General features: G+C 46.7%; 1 protein-coding gene across 1 annotated transcript in view; it reads right to left on the reverse strand.

Annotated features, from left to right (window-relative positions):
• The window catches only part of LOC142650952 (telomerase protein component 1-like), an 86049-nt gene that overhangs the window by 32896 nt on the left and 33351 nt on the right, over window positions 1-19802 (reverse strand). The window contains exons 6-8 of the mRNA XM_075825654.1: window positions 16001-16119; window positions 12446-12683; window positions 1875-1974 (exon numbers count right to left, since the gene is read on the reverse strand). Of these exons, the coding sequence (XP_075681769.1) occupies window positions 1875-1974; window positions 12446-12683; window positions 16001-16119 (457 nt within the window). The remainder of the gene's footprint in view (window positions 1-1874; window positions 1975-12445; window positions 12684-16000; window positions 16120-19802) is intronic.

Raw genomic sequence — 19802 nt, forward strand, 5'->3', positions numbered from 1 at the left:
GCTTTTTTCTAAATATGCTAATGTGGCTCTAATAGCCAAATGGGAGGTAACTCATTCTTTTCACTGTGGGCGATGTAATGTTTTCTGTATGACGCTGTCCAATCAGCATACAGCTTCTCTCCCTTCCCTACCAAGCAACAGTGTGATCATTAGGTATACAGCTTCTCCCCCTCCCCTGCCCAGCAACACAGTGTGATCATATAGTATACAGCTTCTACCCCTCCCCTGCCCAGCAACACAGTGTGATCATATAGTATACAGCTTCTGCCCATCCCCTGCCCAGCAACACAGCGTGATCATAGAGTATACAGCTTCTCCCCCTCCCCTGCCCAGCAACACAGTGTAATCATATAGTATACAGCTTCTCCCCCTCTCCTGCCCAGCAACACAGTGTGATCATATAGTATACAGCTTCTCCCCCTTCCCTAACCAGCAACAGTGTGATCATATAGTATACAGCTTCTCCCCCTCTCCTGCCCAGCAACACAGTGTGATCATATAGTATACAGCTTCTCCCCCTACCCTGCCCAGCAACACAGTGTGATAATCTAGTATACAGCTTCTCCCCCTTCCCTGCCCAGCAACACAGTGTGATCATATAGTATACAGCTCCTCCCCCTCCCCTGCAACACAGTGTGATCATATAGTATACAGCATCTCCCCCTCCCCTGCCCAGCAGCACAGTGTGATCATATAGTATACAACTTCTCCCCGTCCCTTGCCCAGGAACACAGTGTGATCATATAATATACAGCTTCTCCCCCTCCCCTGCCCATCAACACAGTGTGATCATATAGTATACAGCTTCTCCCCCTCCCCTGGCCAGCAACACAGTGTGATCATATAGTATACAGCTTCTCCGCCTCCCCTGCCCAGCAACACAGTGTGATCATATAGTATACAGCTTCTCCCCTTCCCCTGTCCAGCAACACAGCCTGATCATATAGTATATAGCTTCTTCCCCTCCCCTGTCCAACAACACAGTGTGATCATATAGTATACAGCTTCTCCCCCTTCCCTGCCCAGCAACACAGTGTAATCATATAGTATACAGCTTCTCCCCCTTCCCTAACCAGCAACAGTGTGATCATATAGTATACAGCTTCTCCCCCTCTCCTGCCCAGCAACACAGTGTGATCATATAGTATACAGCTTCTCCCCCTACCCTGCCCAGCAACACAGTGTGATAATCTAGTATACAGCTTGTCCCCCTCCCCTGCCCAGCAACACAGTGTGATCATATAGTATACAGCTTCTCCCCCTCCCCTGCCCAGCAACACAGTGTGATCATATAGTATACAGCTTCTCCCCCTTCCTTGCCCAGCAACACAGTGTGATCATATAGTATACAGCTTCTCCCCCTCCCTGCAACACAGTGTGATCATATAGTATACAGCATCTCCCTCTCCCCTGCCCAGCAGCACAGTGTGATCTTATAGTATACAACTTCTCCCTGTCCCCTGCCCAGGAACACAGCCTGATCATATAGTATACAACTTCTCCCCCTCCCCTGCCCAGCAACACAGTGTGATCATATAGTGTGATCATATAGTATACAGCTTCTCCCCTGCCCAGCAACACAGCCTGATGACTGATCATATAGTATACAGCTTCTCCCCCTCCCCTGTCCAGCAACACAGTGTGATCATATAGTATACAGCTTCTCCCCCTCCCTTGTCCAGCAACACAGTGTGATCATATAGTATACAGCTTCTCCCCCTTCCCTGCCCAGCAACACAGTGTGATCATATAGTATACAGCTTCTCTCCCTCCCCTGCAACACAGTGTGATCATATAGTATACAGCTTCTCCCCCTCCCCTGCCCAGCTACACAGTGTGATCATACAGTATGTCAGGGGTGCATCCCTGCTTACCTCTCTCAGGAGGACAGTCCAGGGACACGGGCTGTCGGGCGGCTGAAGAGGCTGCAGCTCCGGACGAAGGAGTGTCTTGGGCGTCATGGCAACGGCCGCACTGCCGACAGCCATGACGCCTGCGCCGAACAAAGAGCCGGGAAAACGCTCGCGCGGCAAGACTAGAAGGAGGAGGGGGAAGCGCGGCAAGGAAGGGGGCGGAGCTGAGAGTGGCGCGAAGAAAAGGGGGAGGAGAAGAGCAGGGAGAGAGTGGGTGAAGAAGGAGCAGGACGGAGTGTAAAGTGCAAAGTGCAAAGTGAGAGGTGCAGGAAAGGCACCAGAATAAGGAAGGCAGGAGCCTGACAAAACGTGGGCTAGCAGCTGCAGCCTGAGGATAGGAGGAAGAAAGACAGCACGGGGGTTTCAGAGGAAATCCTGGAGGAGGATAGAGGACCGGCCAAGCACAAGGAGTGTGCCAACAGCCACAGGTACCGTGCCCAGACCTTAAGACCCCTGACCAAGAATTAGATTCCCGCCATAACCAAAGGGCCCGTGTCCTAGTCCGTGACCGTTTCTGCCGTGACGTCCCTCACTAACTACCACCACTTTACTCCCAAGAGAATAGTCTCAAAAGGGACAAACAACCCTTGCATGGAACTGTTATAGATAAAGCACCGCATGTAACCCTTGCATGGAACTGTTATAGATAAAGCACCGCATGTAACCCTTGCATGGCACTGTTATAGATAAAGCACCGCATGTAACCCTTGCATGGCACTGTTATAGATAAAGCACCGCATGTAACCCTTGCATGGAACTGTTATAGATAAAGCACCGTATGTAATCCTTGCAGGGACTGTTGTTTATGAATCTTGGTGGAATAGGAGTAGACAGAAGGAACGGTCGGGTTGACGGGACTTTGATGGACTATTAGCTGGACTTCGTGAAACCCTTAGCGTCAGCCCGCCAGTTCAGTTGCGTCCCAGGGGTCCACCGTTGGACTACCGACTGAGGAGAGAGAGGGTTGTCATGAAAGGTAGCGGATAGCTCCGCAAGGACCCGTGACGGTGCTAGTAGGTACGTCAGTCGCTGATTCCCACGACGCGATCTGTGGGCCGAGAGTGTGACTCTTACCCTAGGATAGGCTGTCAGTAGTGGGTAGCTTCCGCCGTGACTGACAGCGGCGTATCCTTAGCCAAGCCGGCAACGTGGGGTCAGGCACAACCTCTCTCCGGGGGACTTCCAGCGGGATCGAAGTCCTCAACCTCAGAATTCCTGTCTGCTCCATAGAGAAGAATTTGTTGTTATTTGCTCGTTACAGTAAAGAAGTTTCCCAACAGGAGGTGTGTCTTGTGCATTTCATTTCTACCGCGGTAGTTCCTCCTACAAGTATACAGCTTCTCCCCTCCCCTGCCCAGCAACACAGTGTGATCATATAGTATACAGCTTCTCCCCCTCCCCTGCCCAGCAACACAGTGCAGAGCAGAGGGCTCCTTCCTTACTCTTGGAGTAGGCCGTGAGGTAGTTTGGTGGTTCCCGCAGTGACCCACGGAGGCGCAGTCGGAACAACGACCGTCCGGTCAGACACGAATATTAGACACAACCGGTACAGGGTGGGACTCCTGCGTTCGGTTGAGGTTCCCCGCCTCGAGTTGACCACTCAGCGTATTGCTACTGTAATTCACATTAATAAAGTACGAAAGAAACCAATTGTCTCCTTATTGCCGCTCTACAAGCTTCTCCCCCTCCCCTGCCTAGCAACACAGTGTGATCATATAGTATACATCTTCTCCCCCTTCCCTGCTCAGCAACACAGTGTGATCATATAGTATACAGCTTCTCCCCCTTCCCTGCCCAGCAACACAGCCTGATCATATAGTATACAGCTTCTCCTCCTACCCTGCCCAGCAACACAGCCTGATCATATAGTATACAGCTTCTCCCCCTCCCCTGCCCAGCAACACAGTGTGATCATATAGTATACAGCTTCCATTCCCGACTGTGTATTCAACTGGTGATATCTCCGGTTGTGTCACAGCTTCCATCCTGTCATGAAAGATTAGAATCTTCTCTTTCATATGCCACCAGCAGTGGCGGATTATCATATAGGCGTTTCGGGCGGCCGCCCGGGGCCTGAGGCTCCCAGGGGGCCCATGGCAGCCCGAACCGCACATCTTCTCATAAATCTATTCAGCGCGCTAGCGCTGCTAACTGCCGAAGATGAGGAGGAGCAGGGAATTGGCCGGGAAAGGGGTAGGACACTCCTCCCTGACAAGTGCGGGCCGCCGCCATTGAGTAACAGAACAGTGACGGACGGCTGTTCTGTTACTCCAAAGCAGCAAGAGAAGAGCCGGGCGGGCGGTCACCGGCGCTGAGGTCAGTACAGGCTTATCCTCCTGGTTCCCGACCGCTGGCTGTATTTTTACCGCCAGCGGTCAGGGACGGGTCCTTAAAACACGAGCCATAGACTTTCTACGGCTCGGGTTTTAACTTGCTGCCCGCGCGATCGGGCAGCTGAATGTCGGGTCTCCAGCTGTCAGTGACTGCCGGGGACCCTGAGGAGAAGATAGGAGCAGCTTTCGCTGCTTCTGTCTTCTCTGATCTCTTTTACACAGCGCTCAATGAACGCTGTGTAAAGGAATAGAGACAGCAGCAGCGGCGCTGTCTCTATTCCTCCCGGTGATCATGTGACTGGTCACATGATCGCCGGGTGCCGTTAGTGGCAGACTGTTGCTGGGTCTTACTAGACCCAGCACAGCCCTATTAGTGACAATCGTCACTGTGAGAGGGCTGATTTCCCCTGTAACTGGGGCTGCTGTGCAGCTCCAGTTACAGTGGAAAAACATGGTGTAAAACAAAGAAAAAAAATATATAAAGTTCCCCAAAGGTCTTTTTTGACCTTTGAGGAACAGACCATAGTAATAAAAAATAGTAAAGTGCAAAAAAAAATGTAATAATAAATACACATAAAATACCCACCCCAAAAAAAACGTTCCCCCCCGCCAATGATTGTTGTAACGCTACCGCTGACCCAATTACCCTCATATAGACATGTAATATATTAAAATTTACGGTAGACAAGGTCTATTTTAGGGTAAAACTATGTTATTACCAAAAAAAAATAGCTGAAACGTAAAAAAGCTTATTTTTTTACTATTATTTTCAAACTTTATGAATAAAAATTCTAAAATAGCAAAAAAGGTGTGTATAAAAACGCTAAAAAAACGAAACCTGCATTGTCTACGGAAAAAACGTCGCAAAAATCACGTCGGTTTTATTTTTTTTTAATAAAAATGTGTGTTTGGGGCAACTTTGTAATTACGTTTTATTAAAAAATATTTGCACTTTTTGAGATATAGCTGCTTTGTATTCTGTATCCGTCAGGTCAGCAGGACTGACGGGATCAGTGAAACGGGCCCTGCGCTAAATTATAATCTTAAATGTGATAGATTTGAGGTGGATCCTGCGTGTCACTGATCCTGTCAGTCCTGCTGACCTGACGGATACAGGATACAAAGCAGCTGTATCTCAAAAAGTAAAAATATTTTTTAATAAAATCAATCAATCACACTGATACACACACATACGATATATATATATATATATATATATATATATATATAATATAAAGTTTTTAAATGTGTACATAACCTTGTGGCACTATATACAAGGGGGAGCGCTGTGAGGCACTATATACAAGGGGGAGCGCTGTGAGGCACTATTTACAAGAGTGAGCGCTGTGAGGCACTATATACAAGGGGGAGCGCTGTGAGGCACTATATACAAGGGGGAGCGCTGTGAGGCACTATATACAAGAGTGAGCGCTGTGAGGTACTATATACAAGGGGGAGCGCTGTGAGGCACTATATAAAAGGGGGAGCGCTGTGAGGCACTATATACAAGGGGGAGCGCTGTGAGGCACTATATACAAGGGGGAGCGCTGTGAGGCACTATATACAAGAGTGAGCGCTGTGTGGCACTATATACAAGGGGGAGCGCTGTGTGGCACTATATACAAGGGGGAGCGCTGTGTGGCACTATATACAAGGGGGAGCGCTGTGAGGCACTATATACAAGGGGGAGCGCTGTGTGGCACTATATACAAGGGGGGCTGTGTAGTGCTATCCACAGTGGTATGTGTGTGGCGCTCTTTATAGGGGGGGCTTTTTGGTGCTATTTACAAGAGGGGGAGGGCTGTGTGGCGCTCTCTACAGGGGGGCTGTATGGCACTATCTATAGGGGGCTGTGTGTAACGCTCTCTACGAGGGGGATGTGTGATATATAGAGGGGGCTGTGTATGGCGATATCTATGGGGGTGTGTAATATCTACAGGGGCTGTGTGTGGCACTATGTACAGGGGGCTGTGTGTATGTGGTGTTTTACAGTGTGTGGTATTATATTCAGGCGCGCAGTGTTTGGTGCTATTATATTTAGGGGTACGGTATGTGGCACCATGATAACTTTATTTTCGTTTATAGGTGTGGAAATGTTGGAAAAGTGAGGAGACGTCTGAGTGGCAAATTCTGCAGAAATGAGTCATGGCCGGGAGAAATCGTCATGAGCGCTGGACCGGATGGAGAAGAAAAGAGGAAAAAAACTACTAGAATCTGAGACATCGTCACCTGTGAGTCACTAGATTTATAGAGAATCTGTCACCTCTCCTGACATGTTTATTATAGGAAATCCTTGTATTTCACAAAAAGTCTTTCTGCAGTCTAGGACTGATAGACAATTCCCCTTGTCAGGAGGTTGTGTCCCTGCACAGTGTGATACTGTCAGTATGTAGGGACACCGCGCTGTGACAAGGGAAATCGTAACACTGTTAATGCTTGCCCAAAAAGGTAGTGTTAAAAATAGTTACAGCGTGGCAGGGCGGCGGTGAGGAAGGGGGGCCCAAGTTTGGGTAACAGCCCAGGGCCCATGGTCTACTTAATCCGCCACTGGCCACCAGAACCGCTGTTCTCCACAGTCCGAGATACAGCTGTTTGAAGTGATCCCCCTTCCTTCCAGACTCAGTCTCTCACACTGTGTGAAGCAGCTTCATGCTGATAGGACAGGTCAAAGGCTAGTATAGCCTCATTTACATATTTAGAAAAAGGTCATAACTTTTAGCATAATAAACGTTTTGGGACACAATTTTCACTAGTGTTATCAGTGTGACAGTGCCTATTAGATTAGCTAGGAGATAGGGCATTACTAAACTAGTGACAGATCCTCTTTAATTTACCAGGATAACACAGATAGAGGTCCAAATGTGTTTATTTGACAAATCAATGGATGAACTGTGTTTCCTAAAGGTCATAAAACTGTTCTTATTTAGCATGATTATTCCCTACTCACGCTCTGTGCACTAACAGAAATACTGGTCACATAGAGGAATAAACCAAATGTTACATATTTGTGGGGGAGCAGTGTGAATGTAAGAATCAGAACTACCAGAAGGACTAATCCAAAATAAAGGGGAGAAATACGCACACTACTTCTGCTGTGGCAGTACACAATCAGAGTCCAGCTTTCATCTTCTAAACTTTACTGTGAACATTATAACAAATACTAGGTTGGTTGCTATGGGCATACCTCCCAACTGTCCCGATTCCGGCGAAACAGTCCCGGTTTCTCACCGCTGTCCCGCCGTCCCGGCCGGTCTTGAAAATGTCCCGCTGGGCGCTGCATCAAAACAGCTGATCGCTGCTGACTGCAGCAGCGATCAGAAGAAGGCAGGAGTCTTGCGGCGGTGTTCTCACTGGGATCGATGCCGGCCCGGGAGTGGACCAGTCCAGTCACCTGACCTGTCATCTGACCTCACCGGTCAAGTGACTGGACTGGTCCACTCCCGGGCTGGCATCGACACCAGTGAGAACGCCGCTGCAAGACTCCTGCCTTCTTCTGACGGTGAGTGAAAGCAGAGTGCATGTGAGGAGGATGAGGAGGGTCTATTTTTGCTCCCTGTAGGAGTCGGAATGCCCAATCCCCGACCGGGGATTGGGGATTCCGCTACAGGAGAAGTTAGTGACTACACTGTCCATATATGGACACAGCTACATCACTCACTTCTGAAGCGGAATCCCCGACCTTATGGCCGGGGATTCCGCTACAGGAAAGTGAGTGACTACACTGTCCATATATGGATACAGTGACGTCACTCACTTCTGAAGCAGAATCCCCGACCCTGTGGCCGCGGATTCCGCTACAGAAGAAGTGAGTGACCAAACTGTCCATATATGGACACAGTGACGTCACTCACTTCTGAAGCGGAATCCCCGACCCTGTGGCCGGGAATTCCTCTCTAGGAGAAGTCAGTGACTACACTGTCCATATTTCGACATTGAAGTCAGTGACTTCTCCTGGAAGGGGGGGGGGTGGGTGCAACCTACAGGGGGCTGTGTGGCATTACCTACAGGGGACTTGGTGGCATTACATACAGGGAGCTGGGTGACATTACCTGCAGGGGGCTGGGTGGCATTACATAGAGGGGGTACAGGGGGCTGGGTGGCATTACCTGCCGGGGGCTGGGTGGCATTACCTGAAGAGGGCTGGGTGGCATTACGTGCAGAGGGCTGGGTGGCATTACATACAGGGGGCTGGGTGGCATTACGTGCAGAGGGCTGGGTGGCATTACATACAGGGGGCTGGGTGGCATTACCTGCCGGGGGCTGGGTGGCATTACCTGCAGGGGGCTGGGTGGCATTACATACAGAGGGCTGGGTGGCATTACATACAGGGGGCTGGGTGGCATTACCTTCAGGGGGCTTGGTGGCATTACCTTCAGGGGGCTGGGTGGCATTACCTTCAGGGGGCTTGGTGGCATTACCTTCAGGGGCTGGGTGGCATTACCTTCAGGGGGCTCGGTGGCATTACATAGAGGGGGCTGGGTGGCATTACCTTCAGGGGGCTTGGTGGCATTACCTTCAGGGGCTGGGTGGCATTACCTTCAGGGGGCTCGGTGGCATTACATACAGGGGGCTGGGTGGCATTACCTGCAGGGGTCTGAGTGGCATTACCTGCAGGGTGCTGGGTGGCATTACCTACAGGGGGCTGGGTGGCATTATCTACAGAGGGAAGTGTTTGGCAACAAATTTAAATGAAATTCATCCGATTCTAAAACGGACAGGGAAAAAAACGGATGCAAAACGGGTCAAAATCGGCCATTAAAAACGGCAACACGGTCCGGAATGGAATCGGAACAAATGCAAAACGGCCGGGAAAAATGGCCCAAAACGGCCCTGAAAAATGTCCCAAAACGGCCGTTTTTATCGGCCGACACTCGGACCCTGTCGTGTGAATAAGACCTAAGGGGCTGTGTGTTGCGCTACATACAGGGGGGCTGTGTCTGTAGCTGTCTACAGGGGGCTGTGTCTGGAGCTATCTACAGGGGGGCTGTGTGTGGAGCTACCTACTGGGGGGTTGTGTGTGGAGCTATCTACAGGGGGGCTGTGTCTGGAGCTATCTACAGGGGGGCTGTGTCTGGAGCTATCTACAGGGGGGCTGTGTCTGGAGCTATCTACAGGGGGGCTGTGTCTGGAGCTATCTATAGGGGGGCTCTGTGTGGAGCTATCTACAGGGGGACTGTATATGGCACTATGTACAGGGGGGCTGTGTGTGGAGCTATCTACATGGGGGCTGTATCTGGAGCTATCTACAGGGGGACTGTATCTGGAACTATCTACAGGGGGCTGTGTGTGGAGCTATCTACAGGGGGCTGTGTGTGGCACTATGTACAGGGGGCTGTATCTGGAGCTATCTACAGGGGGGCTGTGTCTGGAGCTATCTACAGGGGGGCTGTATCTGGAACTATCTACAGGGGGCTGTGTCTGGAGCTATCTACAGGGGGGCTGTATCTGGAGCTATCTACAGGGGGGCTCTGTCTGGCGCTATCTACAGGGGGCTGTGTCTGGCACTATCTACAGTGGGGCTGTGGGTGGAGCTATCTACAGGGGGGCTGTATCTGGAGCTTTCTACAGGGGGGGGGTGTCTGGAGCAATCTACAGGGGGGCTGTATCTGGCGCTATGTACAGGGGGCTCTGTGTGGAGCTATGTACAGGGGGCTGTGTCTGGCGCTATGTACAGGGGGGCTGTGTGTGGAGCGATCTACAGGGGGGCTCTGGTTGATGATTTTTCTATTGACCGGTAGCAGAGTTACACAACTGGAAAAAAAATCCCCATCATGTAACTCTGCTACCTGTCAATTGAAAAGTCATCCACCACAGGGTCTCCCTCTTGATTTTCATTGTTCTCAGCCTTTTGGTTTGTCCTGCAGCTGCCGCCGTGATGAGCAAATGTTATATTCAAGATAGGAAAAGTAACACAAAGACGATATAACCGGATCCATAATATCTGTGATATCCAGACAGTCTAGAGATCCGCAGTGACAATGTGCGCTTGTTATTTACAGAAGGATCTGGCCGCGATTTGATGTGTTTATGCCGGATATTGGGCGTGGCTAGGGGCGTGGCTTTAAATGACCCTCTTTTCCGAATTCAAAAGTTGGGAGGTATGGCTATGGGTAGATCTGGGTATAACATATTTAGTTATGATCAAACCCTGCATTTGTCACTGTTGGTCTGCTTCCCAAGGCCGCGTTATGTTGCTCCCTGAACAGTGTTTGGTCCGGGAAATATGGCCGACATACAGTTCGTATCTCACGGCCGTGTGAAGCATGCCTTAGGTTTTGTTCACATGTGCGTCAGGGCTTTTCTGTTGTACTGCTCTGTCATAGGAGCAGAGCAACGAAAACCAGGAACAGAAGGAGCCTCCTAACAGAGCCTTCAATGCAGATGTAAAAAGGGCCTTAACTTTGAAAGGGAAAGATGTATGATTTCTTGTACTTTTTGCATTATACTTTTGGGGATGGTGACTGACTCCATCTTAGTCATACATTCCTCCTACCTGTCCAAGGTTGTGCTTAAAGAGTATAGAGTGGAGCTGGTTCCTATCTATCCGGAGTAGATTTTGTATGCCTAGGTCCAAGAGAAAGATTTAAGTCTCTTGTTCAACATGTATAGTGGGGTGGAATTTATTAAGACTGGCGTTTTATAAGCCAGTCTTAAAATACAGTGCGTCGAAGTGAAATGTGACAAATTTTTCAAGAGGGCCTTAAAAATTTCTTCAAAATTGGCACATCTCAGGCAGTCCTAAATACAGAAAATGAAATCTACGCCTGCTGTAAAGGATTTGCCAGACACAGCTTCTGTGTCAACGCCCGTGGGCAATCAGTCTGCACCTGCTCCTATGTCTGTGAGACTGACTCCATCTTCCACCACTCAGGATGGCAGGCTTAGGAGTGGGAGAGCCTATCACAGCCTGGCCAGACGGAGCTAGTTCCCGCCCACTGTCTATTTATACCTGCCTTTCCTGTTCCTCCTTTGCCTGTGATTCTTCTATGCTTGTTTCCTGGCTTGCTGCTGCTGCTTGTACTACTCATCCTCTGCTTGTTATTGACCTTGGCTTTCTGACCACTCTCCTGCTCAGCGTTTTGTACCTCGTTCTCTCCTGGTTTGACTCGGCTCGTTCACTACTCTTGTTGCTCACGGTGTCTCCGTGGGCAGCCAGCTGCCCCGTTTCCCTAGCTTCTGTGTACCCTTGTCCGTTTTGTCTGTCTAGCACTTACTGAGCGTAGGGACCGTCGCCCAGTTGTACCCCGTCGCTTAGGACGGGTCGTTGCAAGTAGGCAGGGACTGAGTGGCGGGTAGATTAGGGCTCACCTGTATGTCTCCCTACCCTGTCATTACACCTGCTATGAACAGGCGTAGATTTGCGCAACAATTTGCGACATTTTCTGCTTTTAAAAATGATAAATCTGTCGTTAACTGGCTGGCCCAGCCCCGCAGCTAACCCCGTCCACTTTTCTTGTCACTTTTCACAAGTGGCGAGAGGAAAGAAGAGTCGCAAATTTTGGTCGAGTAAAAATGATAATACATTCCCCCCAATGTTTAGTCAAGGGACCATCTGAATGAGGTTGCCTTGTTGTGGCAGGTGGGCCCACATAATTTGATCAAAATGTGCACTCAGAACCTCACATTTATAAGTATAGTCAATATAGTAGTAATGCAATTTAAAGTAATAAAAATAGAAATGCACACATCTTAGTGCACGCAGGGTGCTGCTGTATGTTTGTGTTGTGATATTAGCACTTTGGGTTTCTGTATCAGATGAAAATAGGCCCATAGTAGCCAGTCAGAGTTCAGCTTTCCTCTTTTGAACCATACTGGGAAAAGAAAAAAGAAAAACTAGATCGCTATAGTTGGCTACTATGGGCAGATATGGATATAAGATATTTAGTTATGATCGGACCTTGCATTTGTCACTGTTAACTGTGTAAGGAAAAACAGTATGTATGATTTGCTATTTTCTAACTTAGATAAAAAGCTGTTCATGATAATATATAAAACATACCCGGTCCACTTGGCATAAGGTAGCAGCAAAGACGCATCACTATATTGGAAAGTTGAACAGATGAAGGACAGCAGCCAATAAAATGGTAAAACACCCTACTGTGAGGAAGCTGTGTAAACAACCAAAAGCAAATACTTGAACATGAATGTTTCAGGAAAGCTGCTCATAACTCTATAAACACAAAAATCAAAATCTATTACCTGGTGTGCTCTAGATATGCAAGCAGCCAATAAAGACGACTTGCCTCTTCCAGGCTCTGAAACTATCTGGTACAGAGGGATCGTCCATTCAGCAGAGTCATTATTTTCCAGCATTAGGCGATCAACTTGATCCATGTGTAGGAACTCTAGAACCCTCTGTACCTCAACATCCCGACCCAGAAACAGTTGCTGCTTTTGATGAAGAAAGATACGATGTTGAACTAATTCTGTATCTTCCCTACAGAGAAATAAAGACACTATGAGCATTGCAAGAGAAATGTATGCTTTATTCTTCTCCCTCATGCTCCGATCTATTACAACATTTTTCTTAGAAAAACAGGTAGGAAAATGGAGTTGCAAACTGCTAGTAATAATGAGATCTTACCACAACAATACTAGTATAAAGCTATGATCACATCTCATTTTTTCCTTCCGTACGGAGGAGTCCCGAAGTATACTTCCAACAGAAGGCACCAACAGTGGAATACGTCGCCTGAACTCCCCGGGTACATCGCTACTTTAAGCGCTGAGCCCGGGGAAGCCCCTGATATCACTGTCCATATATGGTTATGCGGTTTGTGATGCCGAAATCCTCGGCTAGAGTGTCGGCAACGCTCTGGCCAGGGACTCCGCTTCTGGAGGAGCCCCTGGCGTCACTGTCCATATATGGACAATGATGTTAGGGGCTTTGAGATGCCGTATTTCCTGGCCAGAGCCTCAGCATTGCTCTGGCTGAGCATTCCCTGAGGTTACTGTCCATATATGGACAGTGAAGTCAGGGGATTTAAACTACGTAGTCCCCAATCACAGTATTGGAAGGGCTCCGGCCGAGGACTCCAGAACTGGAGGAGGACAGTACCCCCAGGGGCTTCTCCAGTTCCAAAGTCCTCGGCCAGAGCACTACAGATGCTCTGGTCTGGAACTCCGAAGTAAAAAAAGTTCTTGACACCACTGTCCATATATGGACAGTGACGTCAGGGGCTTCTCCAATCCTGGAGTTCGTGGCCAGAGCGCTACCGATGCTCTGGCCTGGGACTCCCTAGTTAAAAGTTCCTGACATCACTGTCAATACATAGACAGTGATGTCAGAGGCTTCCTCAGGGCTGACATTTCTGGGCTAAGTCCTACCTGATGCTCTTCTCGGGGATTTCAGCCCTGGGAAAGCTCCCCAAGTCATACGTAACAGTGGCATCCGTCGCACATAGGCTCCCATGTAAAAAAAATTGTATACCGCACAGTAACCGTTCTTATTGCGAGATCCCCCAGGATGGAAAGCCTTATGGACACATTTAGCGTGTACGCAGGTAGATTTCCCAATGTGAACATAGGGCCAAAACAAGATGTGAACATAACTGTTGTGTTATGTGTACAGGGCCTGTGAGCACATGACCATGTAGGTAGGTCTTCAAAGTTAGTGAGTGTGCTTTAGGGAAGATGATAAATCTATATTTAGCAGGTGTTTGGCACCAGAGGACGGGTGTCAGACGTATGCCCATGCGGAGCACAAACCGCCCATGCGGAGCACAAACCCCCCATGCAGGGGTGTGGGCTGGTGAGGTATGTTGCAGTGGCTGCTGCAGCAGTAAAGTGCAGCTGTACATCCCACTAGAGAAGCTGCTATCCAGAGGCTGCTGCATCCAAGAACTGATGATGATATGAGACAGAGAGTGGGCAGCAGAAAAGAGCTGGTCAGCAGGAACACCAGAGACTGCAGAGGCACTGGGCAGGCAGCTGTGGAGAGATGCCACTCATGAGACAGAGCAATGGACAGAGGTCTGCATTGATGGCTGCTATGTAGCAGTAAAGGGACGAATGAGAAGTGGTGAAGGACTGTGTGCTGCCTATGGGACAGAGCCAAGAGCCCAGGCTGCTACAGTGGAGGGCATGGTATGGAGCAGCTAAGTATGTAGGGGCTGCTGAGTGCGACACAGAGACTTTAGTGACGCTGGTGGTCTATGCTAATGAGGAGCAGGCAAGTCGGTGTTGGACAATTGGTCAGCGTCATACACTCCTCTATACAATGCCCACTTGGTCTAAAGTAAAAACATGCCCTCTTGGGCATTAAAAATCGAATTAGCATAAAGCTAAAAATCGCTCATAAAGTGGTAAAAATAGATCGTTTTTCTAAAAAAAAAAGCACTGCTGTCACCTACATTACAGCGCCCATCTCCTTATGTAGGAGATAGGCCACTTATAATGTGGTGACAGAGTCTCTTTAAATCCATCCTTTTTTTTCTAACACCCATGATAAATGGATGGAAACGGATGACAAACGGCTATTAAAAACGGACAGATGGACTGGAAATGGATGAAAAATTGGAGACACACTGATGCAAAAGGGCCATGAAAAACTGACAGTTGATGAGTTTTTAAAGGCCATTTTTTTTCCACTGTCGTGTGAATGTAGCCTTAAACTTGGCTTTACAGCACTATGCAGCAGTAATTGCTGAATGGCACTTCAGCAGCACTACTCCTTACAAATAGTCAACAGCCCGCGCACTGAACCTAGTTAGGTGGGAAAAGACACCTTCTTAGAAACCTTCTACTTAGCACCACTCCCAGCGGCAATACACTCCAACATGCTGTTCGGCCTGTTTCTCCTGGTGCCAAATACCTTAAAGCTACAGCAGCCATCATTGCCTGTAGCAGAACTAAATTACAATATACAGTACAAATAACAAATGACCATGCAATACACAGCAGAAATATGTATTCCTCCGGAACGCCTACCCTGCATTTAAAGAAACAGTAAACTTTACATGTTACTTCCGGCAATATACACAATGCAAAATAAATATGCAGGTGACCCTTTAAAGGAATTGTCACAGAATGAAAAAAAAATAAAAATCAGGCATAATATAGTGCATGACAATTTCTTTCTAACCGAGCTAGAACCAGCCCTGTACCTTACATGGATGAAGACATCTCTCCATTCATTGCTCTGCTAGATTTTCTTCATGCTGGAAACTCAGGGGCATGTCTTTTCACCTGCAGCTCCTCCCCCTCCCTGTCATAACTTATATAGGCAGATTGTTCTGCTTCACTGCCTCTGCCTCCTCTCTAGGAGAACCTTTACAAATACCCCCTATTACATGTCTCTTTAGAGGGAGAGCCCAGCCCAATATAACTGAAGAAGACAAGTTGTGTTTGTAAATGAATGCTTCTTCTCTACTTCTTTACTTCTTTACTGACAAGCAGAGAAGACATTTTCTATTGGCTTGTGGCAGTTGGAGAGTGGAACGGAGTGTGTGCGTCCTCCCTCATTCAGCTCAGTAGGAGGACGTGCACATTAGTATACAGATTTAACACTAGAGACGCAATTATAATGAAGTAAAGCGAGTATCTCACACCTGGAGCATTTTTGTAACATGAGGTAAATGACAAAATTAATAACATTTTAATGCTGAATTATACTGCTATAACATTTAATAGTGGGACAACCCCTTTAAGGATGGGGGTCACTCACATTCTCAAACTATTTCAGGTGTATGTCCTAGTATAAATTAGATATTACCGCAACAACCTCAGGTATATATGCATATCCAAGCATCTTACCAGGAAATCTGTCCTTTCTGTGTTGTACTTTCTGAACGTTCTGGAAATGTTAGAAGAATTCTCTTTTTAAGAAACTCTAGAATCCATAAGGAGAATTCTGAGGAAAAACCCAATTTCACCTAAAAACATAAAATAAATAAATCATGATATACCCTTCACAAGTCTTTTTTCTCAGTCAGCTGTACAATAATAAAAGCAGTCTTCCACGATTGAGTAGAAGTACAAATAAGTTAAAATTTGGCACACCAGTAAGCTCTTCATGCCATGTGATGTAAGCCAGTTGGACTTATATAAGGGATATGTTCACAATTTTAGAGTTTATGTAGTATATAGTATTTATGGCACTGGCATGAAGGGGAGGAGCTGATTGAGCTTCCACCGCCATAAGGGCTCTAACCTGCAAAAAAGCCCATATTTGGTGCATACCAAATAGCCAGGGACATTGTAAACTCCCCACAATGGCCCTACTGGTCTTTGGACCACTATTTGTTAAGAAGCGGACCTCCTCCCTTTGACGAACAGGCCAAGTTGGAAGATAGCTCAAATAAGACAAGTTCAATGTCACTTACTTAGGTTAGGAACCCACTTAAAAAAGGTTGCCTTGTTGTGGCAGGTGGCATTTGATCAAAATGTGTGCTAAGAACCTCACATTTCTAAGTAATCATAGCAGTAATGCAAAATTATCTAAAGTGCATTTGGTAGTCTTAGCGTTCGCAGAGTGCTGCTGCACATAGTGGACCAAGAAAACCGTTTCAGACGCAACAATCTGAGATTAGTGGGTCTCCCAGAATCGGTGAAAGTGTTGGAGTTGCAGCTACTCTGTGAAAAAGAGAAACCCAGAGGCCTAGGTCTTTATCGTCATTGCAGGGTGGAGTGAGCACACCGCATAGGCCAAGACAACAACAGCCTTCAAAATTGGGTTCAGATGCCTTTCCAAAACAATCCTGTCAGGTCATCATGAAGTTCTTCAAAAGACAAAGGGGACATCTTGAGAGCCTACTAAAAAAAGAGCTCAACCACTTACTTTTAGAGGTGAAAATATTATTATTTGAAGAATATTGAGCTAAGGTAGCATCGAAAAGATGAGCCTCCAGAGAGACATGATCATTACTTTATATTTGCACCTCATTGGAAATGCTATCACCACTACAATTATTTTGTATTCTTATGTTTCGCTACACAGTAACCTGATGGTCCGGATGAGAATTATACTTTCTCTGATTACTAGTGTTTTATTTCTGTGATAACAACTTGTTAATTCAAAATTCCTCAATAAAAATCTATTGAAAGTCAATGTTTTATAATCGCAGAGTGAAATTTAAGCTCCTGCCTCCAGCAGCATAAAAGGTTTTCTTTGACAAGAAGGGGTCAAAACATCTTCTATTCACCAGGAGATTAGTACTACTACATTGCTCATCGAAAACAAGCGAAACTCCCATACAAGCACATCTTGGGACACCGGAGACCTAGCCCCAACAAAAGACAGATCCCTTCCCAGACATCCAGGAAGGTCGGTATCCAGTGAAAATTATTTTCATTATGGTGGTCACGTGTGAGTAGAATTAACCACTTGCGAACCGCCCATAGACTATAAACGTCCGGGCGGTCCGCAATTAGCTCTGCAGGGACATTCCAGAACGCCCGGCAGATTTATACTGTTTGCCACTCTGCAGTCACATTTAGCTCCGTGATACAGCTGTCTCTAGACAGCTGACATTATGGAGCTCTGCCCAGAGACCAATCAGTGTGGTCTCTGGGCATGTGATCATCGTGACAACATGTCACAATGATCACAATACTTTCCCCGTCGGCGGCGCTTCCCCATCCTCGCACCACCCAACCTCACTATTGTAAGTAGAACATCACTATTTTAAGTAGATCCAGCAGCAGTGCATATTTAGTTATATATAGTGTTTTAGGTGGCATTGGTGTTCGCAGAGTGGTGTCGCCATTTTCTTGTGTATTGTTTTGCAGTCACAGGCGTACTTCATTTGGCTGGGATGTGCTGATCAAATTTTCTTGTGTATTATTGATCTGTATATATCTGTGAGTCTATCTATCTATCTATCTATCTATCTATCTATCTATCTATCTATCTATCTATCTATCTATCTGTATGTATCTATCATCTATGTCATATCTATGTATCTGTGTATCCATCTATGTATCTATCCATCTATGTATCTATCCATCTATGTATCTGTGTATCTATCCATCCATCCACCCACCCATACATCCATCTATCTGTGCGTATACATCTGTGTATCTATATATCTACAGTGGATATAAAAACTCTACACACCCCTGTTAAAATGCCAGGTTTTTGTCATGTCAAAAAATCAGTTGAAAAACAAACTGAAATCATTTAAAAACAACAAAACTAAAATAATGTGGTTGCATAAGTGTGAACACCCTCTTATAATTGGGGATGTGGTTGTGTTGGGAATTAGCCAATCACATTTAAACTCATGTTAAATAGTAGTCAGTACACAGCTGCCATTATTTAAAGTGATTCTGAGTATCCCCATATAAAGTTCAGCAGTTCTATTCGTATTTTCCTGACATTTACTTTGTTGCATGTGAAAGCAAAAGCCATGGTCCGTAAAGAGCTTACATCAAATCAAAGGGATCTGATTGTTGAAAGGCATCAGTCAGGAGAAGGGTACAAAAGAATTTACAAGGCATTAGATATACCATGGAACACAGTGAAGATGGTCAGCAAGAAGTGGATTACATTTGGCACAAGAGAGACATTACCAAGAACTGGACGTTCCTCAAAACTTGATGAAGACAAGATGAAAATTGGTCCGGGAGGCTACCAAGAAGCCTAGAGCAACATTAAAGGAGCTGCAGGACTTTCTGGCAGGTATTGGTTGTGTAGTGCATGTGACAAAAATCTGCCGTATTCTTCATATGACTGGGCTGTGGAGTAGGGAGGCTATATTTTGCAAGGACCTACATCAAGTCTGCCGAAAGAATGTGGGAAAACATATTATGGTCTGATGAGACCAAGGTTGAACTTTTTGGTCATAATTCCAAAAGGTATGTTTGGCGCAAAGCCAACACTGCACACCATCAAAAGAATACAATACCCACAGTGAAGCATGGTGGAGGCAGAATTATGCTTTGGGGCTATTTTTCTGCAGCTGGAACTGGGGCTTTAGTCAAGGTGGAGAGAATTATGAACAGTTCCAAATATCAGTCAATATTGGCACAAAACCTGCAGGCCTCTGCTAAAAAGCTGAAGATGAAGAGGAATTTCACCTTTCAGCACGACAAGGACACAAAGCATACCTCCAAATACATAAAAGAATGGCTTCACCAGCAGATCAAAGTTTTGGAATGGCCCTGCCAGAGCCCACAGCTGAATCCCATTGAAAATCTGTGGGGTAACCTGAAGAGGGCTGTACACAGAAGATGCCCTCGCAATCTGACAGATTTGTAGCGCTTTCGGAAGGAAGAGTGGACAACAATTGCCAAGTCAAGATGTGCTCTGCTGATAGACTTCTGCCCAAAAAGACTGAATGCTGTCATAAAGTCAAAGGGTAATTCAACAAAGTATTAGTTTAAGGGTGTGCATATTTATGCAACCACATAATTTTTGTTTTTTACTTTTCCACCCTAAAAGATTTCGGTTTGCTTTTTAATACAATTGTACAGATTATAGGTGACATTAAAGTTGGAAAAAGTTCGGAAATTATTCATCTTGGACTGATTTTGTAGCATGACAAAAACCTGGCATTTTAACAGGGGTGTGTAGACTTTTTATATCCACTGTATGTATGTATGTATGTATGTATGT

Source organism: Rhinoderma darwinii, chromosome 1 (genome assembly GCF_050947455.1).
Source record: "Rhinoderma darwinii isolate aRhiDar2 chromosome 1, aRhiDar2.hap1, whole genome shotgun sequence".
Taxonomy (NCBI): Eukaryota; Metazoa; Chordata; class Amphibia; order Anura; family Rhinodermatidae; genus Rhinoderma; species Rhinoderma darwinii.